This window comes from Eulemur rufifrons, chromosome 24 (genome assembly GCF_041146395.1).
Source record: "Eulemur rufifrons isolate Redbay chromosome 24, OSU_ERuf_1, whole genome shotgun sequence".
NCBI classification, from domain to species: domain Eukaryota; kingdom Metazoa; phylum Chordata; class Mammalia; order Primates; family Lemuridae; genus Eulemur; species Eulemur rufifrons.
Genome location: NC_091006.1, coordinates 27,464,226 through 27,476,604, shown reverse-complemented (window position 1 = coordinate 27,476,604; position 12,379 = coordinate 27,464,226). Strand labels below are relative to the sequence as shown.

Below are 12,379 nucleotides of genomic sequence, written 5' to 3'. Positions count from 1 at the left end.
TGACTGAGGAATTGAATTTTAAATTGTATTTAATTTTAAATTTAAATAGCTACATGTGGCTAGTACTCACCATATTAGACATACACTTCTAGTCACTCTCTGCTCCATCTACCGGCTTATTTCAGTCACATCTATTTTACTGTCTCATTTTACTCCTGAAGCATCCTCAAATGAATTTAACTAGTGAACATTTATATATTTGCTGTTTTATTCTTTGGGCGAGAAATTTTGTACTTTCAATGTGACTTTAATTTTAAACAGTCTAATAATAACAACAGTTTGTCACATTTAGTGAGCAGATCATGTGTTAGGCACTGTTCTGAGCATTTTATACATAATAAATCATTTTATCATCGCAAACACTTACATTATAATTATCACTATTTCATAGGTGTATAAACTGACACAACCACAGGTTAATTAATTTTTGCCTAAGATCAAATACGTAGCTAGTAAGTGCCTGATTTAGGATGTAAACCTCAGGCATACTGGCTTCAAATACCATTCTTTGCTATTCCATCATTCTGGAGAGTGAGTTTTTATCAGTGGTTCTCTTTATTAAAAATTCATCACAGTTGGGACCTTTCTAAGAGCTTTATTTGTGTATGCATAATACAGGCAACTCGGTTGCCTCTGGCAAGAGGGAAGAGAAAAGAGCAGACAGTTTCTCTTCCTTATTTGTTCCATCACAATTCTCTGAGCAGGAATTGTTTGCAAAAATATGATCCAAAATGTTCCCTAACTGATCTTTACTAATTTGGTACTAGGATCTTATTTTATCAGAATGATACTAAATAAATTAGTAAATATAAGTGACAATAAGCAGATGCTGTATGTTTGCTCCTATTACTACAAAAGATTATTCAGATTTTTTTTTCTCATACACTAACAGAAAGAGTTTTAAAGAAATCAAGATTGATTATTTTCAAAGGGCTCTAATGTTAAGATTTAACTCAGGTCAATCATCTGCAAGTTAAAATTACTTAGACGCGTACTGTCCATAATTAAGTAATCTTACCTACTAATATTACAGAATAAGGATACCTTTAGATGACATGAAATCTGTCATTTTAAGCATGCCCCCAAGCCTTTTCCAGATTGCTCATAAAATTTCTCATTCTCTAGAGAAATGTGATCTCTAAGAAATAAATGTCTCTGTCAAGTCACAAGTAATATGAGCACATGATGAAAAAATGGAATTTTTGAGTCTCATAAGGGATATTGCAATATTGTAAAATTGATTTTATTCCTTGTTATTTAAGTTCTCATGGTCATTTTAGGATTTACTTTCTGGATCTAAAGGGTTATGATTCCTTTTAGGGAAGTGGGGGACAGGCCTTTGGGGAGCAGGAGAATATTTTTCATATGAAATTCTTTGTCATAAAATGCTAATGTTGGTGTTCTTGTCTTTATGTCTATGCATTCTTTAGCTATGAGGATAACAGACCCTTCATCAAGTAAGAATGACCTGAATGGCTGATAAATTCCATTTATCAGTGTGGTCCCATGAACCAGCTGTCAGATCAGTACTGAAAAATCATTAGAGCTTCTGTCATTCACATTGAGGCAGAAGAGCAAACTGTGCAGGAAAATAATCTGGCATACAACTTAACATGCAGAATAAATATGCTGCGGGTGTATTGCCAAAAAAATTCTACTTCACCTCTGTTAATTGGATAGCACCTGAATTCAGTGCCACAGCGATAGCAATTTCCTGTGGTACAGACTTGTCTTGCTTTTAATAGCTTTCTCCTTTCAATGTGATGTGTTCCTCTGTGCTGCATATGTCCGCATTTCTGTTGTTTGTTTGGGCATCATTCATCTAAAATTATTTTGTGATTCAGTGGTATATCTTCAAAACGATCTTACGGGTATGACACTACCCAATTGCAATTGCTATTAACTAATTGCTATATAAAATATCCCATAAAAAAAAAAAGAATACCTCCTTGAAAAGTTAAATTTTACACATGCAAAATTATCCCTTTCAAATTTGATACCTGTCACTTGATTAGTGATCTCATTATTTATTAATCTATTTAAGTTTCTGAAACAAAGCTACAAGTCTGTACTAATCTAATAAAATGTTAATATTTGGGCCTTTTTCCCACGTACATTTTAAAATTACAAGTCCTGCAAGACTAAACTAAGATTGGCAACCTTTGGGCGACCTTGCTGTAGACTTTCAGTTTGTTCTTCTGGTGAAGAGTCCTTTGTTTTCATTTTATCCAATGCCATTTCACTTACTCTTCATGCTTTTGCTTATTTTTTTTTCCTTTAAAAATTGGGGCTTAAGTTTTCTATCACTTAACCCTTGGGCCCACATTTGTTTTCTAATGGTTAATAGCTGACTTTAGTATTTGATCCGATCATTTGTTTCTAAATCTAAATAGCAATTTTGCCTTCATTTCATGGCAATTCTTCCCATTTTTTCTTTTTCCAATGTTTGTAAGAAGCTGAGACCTTTTCCTTGAAAGTTCCCATATTTCTGAATCCAGTTGTAGAATAAAATATTAACATCTAAAATGTTTTCTAATTCATATAAGCAAATGTGCCACATGAAATAGCAAACCTCCTTTAGGGATTCTCTATTCAGGAATGTTGTTATAAATTAAACATGTTCAATTTAGTGGACATTTAAATCTGAAATACAGTAGCTAATTGTTATGGGAGAAAAACAGTAAATATTTATAATTAATTTTAATAAGACTTTAATAACTTCTTTGGGACCATGTCTTCTTTAATATGCAGTTCTTTAAAAAACAAATTGAACTCAGCTTCCGATTATGGCAAACATGATTTTTTTCCCCTTCACTTCGCAAAGTTTCAATCCCCATAAATTTATCTTCCGTAAACAACATAAGTGGAGGATAATAGTCTGCTGAAAAGAAATACTAGTTTACCCTTTTCAGAGAAGATGTGCTGGAAACGAATATAAGATGGGGGTTCATGAGTATAAAGATATCTAGCTTGGTTAGGTCCTGTTCTCCCATATACTTAGAAAGGAGTTGAGAAGGATTCCATTTTCAATTATTGGAGTCCCATCTACTTAAAGAATTCATTTTATGTCAATAGTAAATATAACCACAAACATATGAACTTCTGTCATCCATTCATATGATGGCAAATGGCAACTTGGAGGAAACTAAGAGACTGGAGTGAGAGTGAGAATTTGCTTTTCATTCTATGCTACCCTGTTCATGCCACTCCATCATCATTCTCAGCTTCATCTTCTCCCTGCAGCTTACAGACGCTTCAAAGATGTAAAGGTGCCCTAAGCCTTTAACATTTTTTTCAACAAAGCTGCCAAATGACTGATTTCTACAATCTAGTCCAACATAGCATGGAAGACAGCAATCCAAAGGCTAAAAGAAAGTAGAACTAGAGTGATTCTGAGAAGTGGAACTAGTTTTTCTATCCACTCTCTCTCACTCTTATTCTATGTAACTATAGAATCAGACAGGTAGGGCCTTTAAAATTCATACCTGTACTTCAAATACATGTATTTTCTTCTGAGTTATGTTTTTGTCAGTAAACACTAAAATTTTTATGAAAAAAGAAAAATTCGGGAAAATGGGGCTGAAGTGTATCAGATAAAGCATTGATGGAGGGCAATCAATCAAACAAATATTATACCAACGTGGACATAGCTTTATAGACTTTTCCCCCTTGCCATTCGCTATAATCATGCCTCATGCCATGTGCATATGTGCTGCAAATACATGAATAATTTCTGGTACAGCTCTGCTTTTGCTGAAATGAATTTCTGTGTTCATAACATTTTCATTCATGTCTGTCTCCTCAAGCTTGAAAACTTGTAGTTTCCATTAAAATCTTAAAGTACTTATACCAATTGTCTCACCTTTCCTGTCAATAAAACTTACCATAACATTTTTTTTAGTGTCAGTATTGTTGATATGATATGATTGTGAACTAAAAAACAATTATTTGATCACTCTTCATTTTGTCTTCTCTCTACAGGTCATGGGTTATAGGTGCAATAGCTCTTCTCTGCCTGTTAGGACTGACCTGGGCCTTTGGACTCATGTATATTAATGAAAGCACAGTCATCATGGCATATCTCTTCACCATTTTCAATTCTCTACAGGGAATGTTCATATTCATTTTCCATTGTGTCCTACAGAAGAAGGTAAGCTAGAATTCTCTTTTTGAAAACAAATGATTTTAATCTCATGATAGAAAAGCAGCTATAACATATTCTAATAGATCCAATCTTTTATAAAAATATCACAGAGGCATGATGATATCATGGTATAGAAAATATATATACATATATTTATTTTTTCTTTAAAAACTAGTTTACATTAGAAAATATAAATGCCTAGACATTTTGTGGTACAATAACATGCACATATTTTTTGAATGAATGGTAGAATACTTAGTATTGATCTATATATTTCTTTTCTTTAAAAGCATCTCTTGTAAAATGAGTGGAATAAGAATGCAATATTTAGTTTTTTAATACTAACCTAGTTTTGAAATTTTTCACTGTTACAAGGATATAAAATACATATTTTCAAAGTTAATTTTAGCAACTAAACATTTTATTATATTTTTTAAAAATTCCAAGATTGATTTTCTAATCTTACATTATTTTAACACTGTTAAAAATGTGGTCTCTATAACTCTGATCACATAAACCCCTGAGCCATATTGTCTAGGTTTGAATCTCAGTTCCTCCGCTTAAAAACTTGAGTGACTTTTGGCAAGTTAATTAACCTCCTTATGTCCCGGTTTACTCATGTATGACGTGGAGGTGATAAAAATAATTAGGAAATACTGAAAGAGGTAGCTCTGAAAATGAAGTGGGAAAATGTAAAAAAATAAATAAATAAAAAAATTCCGAGAAAGAAACAATAAAATCTATAATTTTTCTTCAGAAAACAAAAAAAGAGTAAAGCTATCTCTCTCTAGGATTTTTGGTTTTAGAGACTGGTGGAACCAAAAACAAAGTTGAAGAGTGTACATTTGTCAAGATAGACAAGAATAAAGCAAAATTTTATCTTGTTTCAATTTAGGTGGTGGTAGGTAGCTAAAATGTGTTGACATGATCATAAATACAGGCTAGAGGAGTACTGATGAGTCAGGCTTCTAAATGAATATTATAGAAAAGAAAAGAGATTATATTAATATGAGTGGATTCTAGTCTAATGGATTAGAATCCACCTTAGAAAACAGATTATTTTAGAATGGATGAACTCTCCCAAATAATTAATGTATACATCTGCAAAACTACAGTAGCCTAACTAACTCAATATATGTTAATTTTTTACTCATTGCCCAATTGATGGGGTTACCCCAGCAGGGACACAGGCTGATGAAGTCTCAGCCATCCTCAGTATATTATCTCATAGTTGTCTTGGGTGTTGGCATCCAGCAGACAATCCGGAAGGGAGAGAGGATCTTGTGTAAAACTCCTGAAAGTGGCTCACATACTTCTACTTATTTTCCATGAGATAGGACTCTATCAGTGGTACCACCTAAACTGCAAGGGAGACTGGGAAACACAGTCAAGCTTTTTTACCCACAAAAAGGAAGAATTGAATGTGGTAAATGGCTAGCACTCTCATACCTGATGAGTTTAAAAAGTAGGAGACATGCAAGTAGTGAATAAGAATAGCGATGGAAGGAAGCGGGCGTCAGAGAAGAAGAATGAGAATCAAAGTGATATGCTGGATTAAAGACAGGAGAAAATATTAAGAAGGAGACAGTGGTTAGTGTTGCAAAAGTCTTCAGAGAAGTCAGAGAAAGTAAGTAGTTGAGAAAGATCTAGGTTTGGATAGAAGAAAGCCATAACTGATTCTCAAGAGAAGTATATACAAAAAAGATATGAGCAAAATCAAAAGATTAAGAGAAAAGGTAACATTTATTCATGAAAATAAGGGAATATATTGGGCCATTATAATCAGTCATGACATATTGAAGTATAGTGGATTAGATTTATCTGACATCTTTATTTTCTACATTAGCTGGAAATTTGGACTATCATATAATTTTTAAATTTTCTTATTTTCTTGTTTATTTTACCAATTTTCTGAAAAGTAATGTTTAAATTTTAAAATTAACATCAAAATTTTCTACAAAGCAGAAAAGAATTTTTTGCACTTTATACATAAATTATTTTGATCGTATTTTTTATTTGGCAATACCTATTACGGTTTTCCCAATTATTATTTATATTTTTCTTATTTTAACAGAAGCATATCAGTAGAATAACTAGGAATGGCATTTGATATCCATGTAAAATTTTATACCCCAAGACCCCAAAACAACTCTAGAGCTTTTAGTGTATTTAGCATATTTAAAATAAGTTAGATTTTAAAATAAAGCTCAATTTGTGATTTATTACAACAGAGTTCTAAACAACTCTAGAGTTTTTAGTGTATTTAGCATATTGAAAATAAGTTAGATTTTAAAATAAAGCTCAATTTGAGATTCATGACAACAGAGTTCTGGAAACTACGGCTTGTGAGCCAGATTCATCTAGCTGCCATTTATTTTTACAGCCAATAAGCCAAGAATGGTTATTACATTTTCAAATGTTTACATTTAAAGTCTAAATTAAGTACACACACAATATCCTTCCTTTTGCCTCTTGATTCACAAAACCTAAAATATTGACTTACCTTACCCTATATGAAAAAATTTTCCAGGCCCAGAATTAAAAGCTTACTTTTATGATTTACAGTAACAAGTATAAGCATATTGTTCTTTCATACATTCTGTGTTTTGAATTTTAAAATTTTGGTGGCATTTTTTACTTGGTGTCAAGAACATGACCCAACATCAGAAAATACAGAAAATAGCAATTATAAGTTGCTTTATTTTTTTTCATACAACAAAAAAAATCAAGTACTTGTCTTTGAAATTTCAGAAATAGTCTTAGGAGTTTTTTTTTTTTTTTTTTAAGCCATCAGATTGAATTTCACTAATATGCCACTGCTAATGTAGTTGTTCATATGTTTTGATTAGAGAAATAGAAAATATTTCATTTTTGAGATTTTTTGTTTTATTGGGTTGTTTATTGATTCAACTTATAAACAAAACATCAAACTTTTTGAGTTGTCAGTCCTTTTCTGAGTGTGGATTACATAATTATATCATGAATATTTCCACCAGTGACATTGAAGTGGTCACTTTTGCTTTTGTTTTACATTCAAATATTTGGTATACTCTCAAACTTCCATGATAATTTTTTTTCTGATAGTGCAAAGGAAATCTTTCATTAGTACGGTATATTCTCTTTCCTGTCTTCTATACTCTAGAACAACATCGCACCAAAAAAAACATATCATCTGATAGCAAAAATTAAGATGGAGTACTATATGAAATAGATTACAATATGTAAATGATTGAACAATCAAATAACTGTTTTATTGTAATCTAAAGAAAAGTGATTCATGGGCATGGTCCATGTTTTTTCTGTCTTCTTTTTAAGACGTATGCTTACCATTTCAAGTGAGATCACAGCTAAATAAAGTCAGTGTAATGATTCAATAAGTAACGTAGCTAATGTGGGACTTGATATTACCAAATATCTTGATTTGCTGGTTGTTCAGATAAATTAGTTCAAAATATTTAATCTTTGTTGGAAAATGCAAATAGTCCATGATAAATTCCTATGATTTATATACTATTGCCCCTTTTGTAACAGAATGGAGAGGGGTTCTCTTTCTCTCTTCCTTCTAACTCTCTTTGCACCAAAATATTTGTTTAGGTTTAAATCAGTTTATTTAAAAAACACTCTCTCATCTAGAAAGAAAAATGTCTCTTGCTGAGTATATTATGGAAAACAAGGTGGGACATGGCGGGGGAAGGTTATGATCAAAGTTTAGGATCTTGGAGGTGCTTCATAAATTCAGTACAAATTACTAAACTATTATCAATAGTGCTTACCTTTGGTTAGAGATTGTGGTAAACCTTCTCAAGTTCTAATTGAATAATTTGCCCTATTCTTTCCAGATAAAAAAAGCAAGATAATCTAACAGATTGCTTTATTAATAACAATAATAATATAAAATGTTATTATATATACAAGGTCATATATTAGTGTTAGGAATGTGGCATCTTACAGCTTTCTGATCCTAGAGCACCCATGAGATTGGACCTTTTCACATAAGGCACATCAATTAACCTTTTCAGTCTTTGAGTTTATTGTCATTGTTGAGCCATTTCAGTGTTCTTCTCTGTAAAACAGAGGTCGTAATTATTCCTCAGAGTCATTTTAAGCGAGATATCTAGCATAATTCTTGGTAAATAGTGATTAAAAATTAGAAGTTTCTTCATTCCACCTTCTCAACACACACATCTTAGAAACACACACAAATGAATACAGACTTCTTTTTTAAAGTAAACAAAATATGGATGGAAGTACTGAAAAAAATAATTATCTGTATTTCTAATTGCTGATAAATGTAGCATAGAAGAGACTGGTTACAAAACAAATCAATAGAATTTTAAATACATTAAAATGCGTAATTTTGGCATTCCAGAGCAGAGAAAGTCCTTAAAGGCTGGCACATCAGAACTCTCTGATTTGCTTACCCTGTTCTTTATAGCTAGAATTCCTTTTTCATCTCTTGTCCCCTATAGTGACTTTCTTCCCTAAAAAGCCTTCCTTGGTCCCCCCTACCAATATTGAGCTGACACTCTTTCTCCATACTTGAATCACCTGCCTATGTCCCTTTCACCGTTCTTACCACATAATCATTCATAAATGTGAGTTCTTTGAGCAAATCTGAATATATTCTATCTTTGATTCTGCTATATCTTTGACAGGATGAAGTTTAGTATAATAAGGTATAGTGTTTCCATTTTAAATACTAATTTTAGTGTGTCCTATACATTCCTTTTTTGCTTTTGACTCTAGACATTTCTTTAAAAAGCATATATTTATAACATTGTTTCAAATAAAGTTATATTGGAATATTACATTGTCATAAATTGCAGAAATTATGGGCTCATCTGAAATCAAATATATAAAGAGCTAAGAATCATGTACATACGTTATTGATGTAGTGTCGCTTTGTTGTTATTACTGATAGTGGACGTATGATGTAAGGCAGTTAGTTTATTTTTCTATGCCTTGTTAGATTAAACAAACAGTAATGAAAATTTTAAACATGGTAAAAAATTTTTCCCAAGTGGATCTATTTTTCTGGTTGAAAATATCAACTAAAAAAAGCATGTCTCATTTTTCCCTGTAATTTTATACTACAACTAGGATTAAGAATTTAATCAGGAGTGCTATAAAGAAAAGCAGTTATATGTCTGTGATTATTGAGTAAAACTATTTTGAGGTAATAAATTTCAAATATTTTAAATTTTTTATTCTAAAGTTGAAAATTTAACCTCTTTTAAAAGAAATAAACTTCAAAGCAATAGAGATTTAAAAGAAATGCTTAACCCAACAGGTTCCTTTTTTGTTTAAATATTCACTTTCTGATCTCTCTCTCCCCCCTGCACCTCCTGCACCCCACTCTCCTCAATTTCCTCACTAGATTCTGCCTCAGAAACAATAGCTACAATACCCCTGCACCAATAGGCTACTTTATATCAAATTTATGAAGGTAAAAATAGCATCTTAAAAGGGCTTAAGTGTATGTTCTTTGAACTAAGAGATAGTACCATTATGATGTGGTTGGAAGGGGGAGTGTGTGTGTTTTAAAAGGCTCCAGTTATGTAGCATTTCAAGCTTGACAGTATGAATATAATTATTTTATGTGTAAAATATATGCTGAACAGACTTTCTTATATCTGTAGGGCAAGGACGTAATTATCTAAAAATAAAACTCACATTTTGTACCTTAGTTCTTAGCTGAAATGAATTACTTGCTAACGGAAGTTAATATTTAATTGACTAGGTACGAAAAGAGTATGGGAAATGCCTTCGAACACATTGCTGTAGTGGCAAAAGTACAGAGAGTTCCATTGGTTCAGGGAAAACATCTGGTTCCCGAACTCCTGGACGCTACTCTACAGGTTCACAGGTAAACAATATTTGTTCATTGAAATGAAGTGTCTCTTGCTTACATTCTGTTATGACTTGCTGTCCTTTCTGATCAGTGCAGTTTTCTATCCCAGATGTTCAACATACCAAGTTTTTTGTTGTTGTTTAGTGTGTCTCACATGGAAATGATTCTGATAGAAATTAAAAAACCCAAAACTGTAATAAAATTATGAAATTTAGGGTCTAAGTTTGCATAATAGTTAATGACTTCCAATCGTTTCTAGTTGTATGAGTATAGCTGGAGAAGAAAGGAATTTGCTATGTCACCCAAAATTCAAAGAAAGTAATATTTTATAGCGTAGGGAGCATGGGCCCCTGGCACCCAAAGGTTTGCTGAAAAAGCACTGACGTGGAGCAGATTGGTTAATAGGAGAAAAGACATATAAATTTATTTAACATGTATACATGGGAACCTTCAGCATGAAGATACAGGGGAAATTGTCCATTTTTATGCCTAGATTCAATAGAATATGGACAGCCTTGTAGAAATGTGATTGGACAAAAAGAGTGTGATCCATATTAACAGACTGAGTGGGGAAACCCAGCAAGGCCTGTCTGTCTCCACTCTTCTTGGCCTTTCTGGGCATTCCTTCCCTCTGTGTGTAGGGTAGGGCCCCTCTGGAATGAGGGTCTTGTGACGTACAGTCAAACATGGTAGATCAGATAATTTCTTTATGGCCAGTTTTTACACAGAATAATTTTAGGTTTTATGGCTGGTTTTGGGGAAAAAGTGTTCTGGTTTCTATGACACGCCTTGGGGAAGTGGAAATCTACTTTGCATGGGTAGCCACAGGGAAGAACAGGAGTGAGAGGCGGAAGGAGAGAAGGTGGGAGAAAAACTTTTGCTTCTGAGGCCTTCATTTGGGGGGGCTGTTTTCTGAGACCCGTCTATATATATAGAGAGAGAGGATGATTTGTGAGTTTGAATTCTTTTAACCAGTATAATAATTCTCTATCACAAACTGAGATGATTTACATATAAAATGGTATGTTTAATAAAAACAATTGTAACTCAAACCATATTATATACTGATAAGTGGAAGAACAAGTCCGGGCAGTGAAGAATATTACAACATCATTATGAGACCAGAGGTAACTGGTCTGAGAGTTACTCCCATCCACCCAGACTAGATGTAGCTGCGTAGTCCCTCACCAGAGAAATGTTAAACTTTTAGGTAAACTGTGTGACATTTTTCCCAGGCCACAATGTCAACCCAAAGATTATTACATAGAAATTTTAGCAACTCCAGGATGCTAAAAGGAGCCGATCAAATGACAGGCATAGGATTGTGTGGGTCATGAGTGAGTTTGGGTAAAGACTAGTATTTTTTAAGATTGCATGATTCAATAGGAAAAATAATAATGTTTTCAGTGTTGTTAATTGAAGTTTTCTGAGGAAGGCTTGAATTTAAATTGATAAATAAAGTTATAAATCAAGAATTAATTTTTTCCTAACTCTTTTAGCTCAACCTATAAATCAAATTATTTTTTCATAAATTTGGTTGTTTTATGTAAAATAGAAGTGGTTGCTTCATTTGTTTTTTGATGGATGTTCAATTGGCTTATAAGCATAATAGATAAAACTTCCCTAAACAATTCCATTTATGTGCTGAGAAAATTAAATTTCCTTTATACTCTTTAAATATCATTTGCAAATTTAATGTATTTGATTCTCTCAAACACATCAGCTGTCAGACTGGACAAACACACCTAACTAGCACTCAAACGACTCATACAAATCAAAGAGTAAATGATATTTTCATAAACATTCCTCAAAGTCAATGGAATTTCTTTTATCTTACAAATAAAACCATATGTTTTATATCAATCTAATACTTCCAACTAAAATTTGAAAAATTAGCATATAACTGTCAAATATATCAGACTAAAATACTTTGACAATGACATTTATGAAACTTATTTTTAAATATAAAACACAATTATGAATCATCTGAATTTGATTTGTTATTTCTATACCATAATGAGGTTGTAGAATGGCAAGTTAGGCGAACAGATATACCAACTCAGATGGGCAGAGATGTCCGAGTTTAGGATGAGTAAATTTGCCAATCAGAGATCTGAACTCTCACGTAAGAGCGGGGGCAAACCAGGATGATACTTTCGGCATGAGCTGCTTCTTATAATCAATGCCTATAATTTTAAACTGGTGATCCCTTGCCCCCCACCCCGTCTTTTATAATAACCTTTTTCACAACTTCTAAATTGAAATTGCTGAAATTCTCCACATCATCCAGCCTGATTAAATCCTGCATGCATTTCATAATACTGAGCTCATCAGCCATCTTCCTATAGTCATTTTATTGACATACACCATTAATGAAGTAATAA

The 12,379-nt window shown here is 32.6% G+C and overlaps 1 protein-coding gene across 18 annotated transcripts in view; it reads left to right on the top strand.

Annotated features, from left to right (window-relative positions):
• ADGRL3 (adhesion G protein-coupled receptor L3) overlaps positions 1 to 12,379 on the top strand; it is a 442,010-nt gene that overhangs the window by 400,094 nt on the left and 29,537 nt on the right. For 10 of the 18 annotated variants that reach the window (XM_069458531.1, XM_069458535.1, XM_069458533.1 and 7 more), the window contains 2 exons: positions 3,982 to 4,150; positions 9,885 to 10,010. In XM_069458531.1, coding sequence (XP_069314632.1) covers positions 3,982 to 4,150; positions 9,885 to 10,010 — 295 coding nt within the window. Of the gene's footprint in view, positions 1 to 1,430; positions 1,458 to 3,981; positions 4,151 to 9,884; positions 10,011 to 12,379 lie in introns of all 18 variants that reach the window. The other 8 variants (XM_069458534.1, XM_069458528.1, XM_069458530.1 and 5 more) reach the window with 1 other exon arrangement.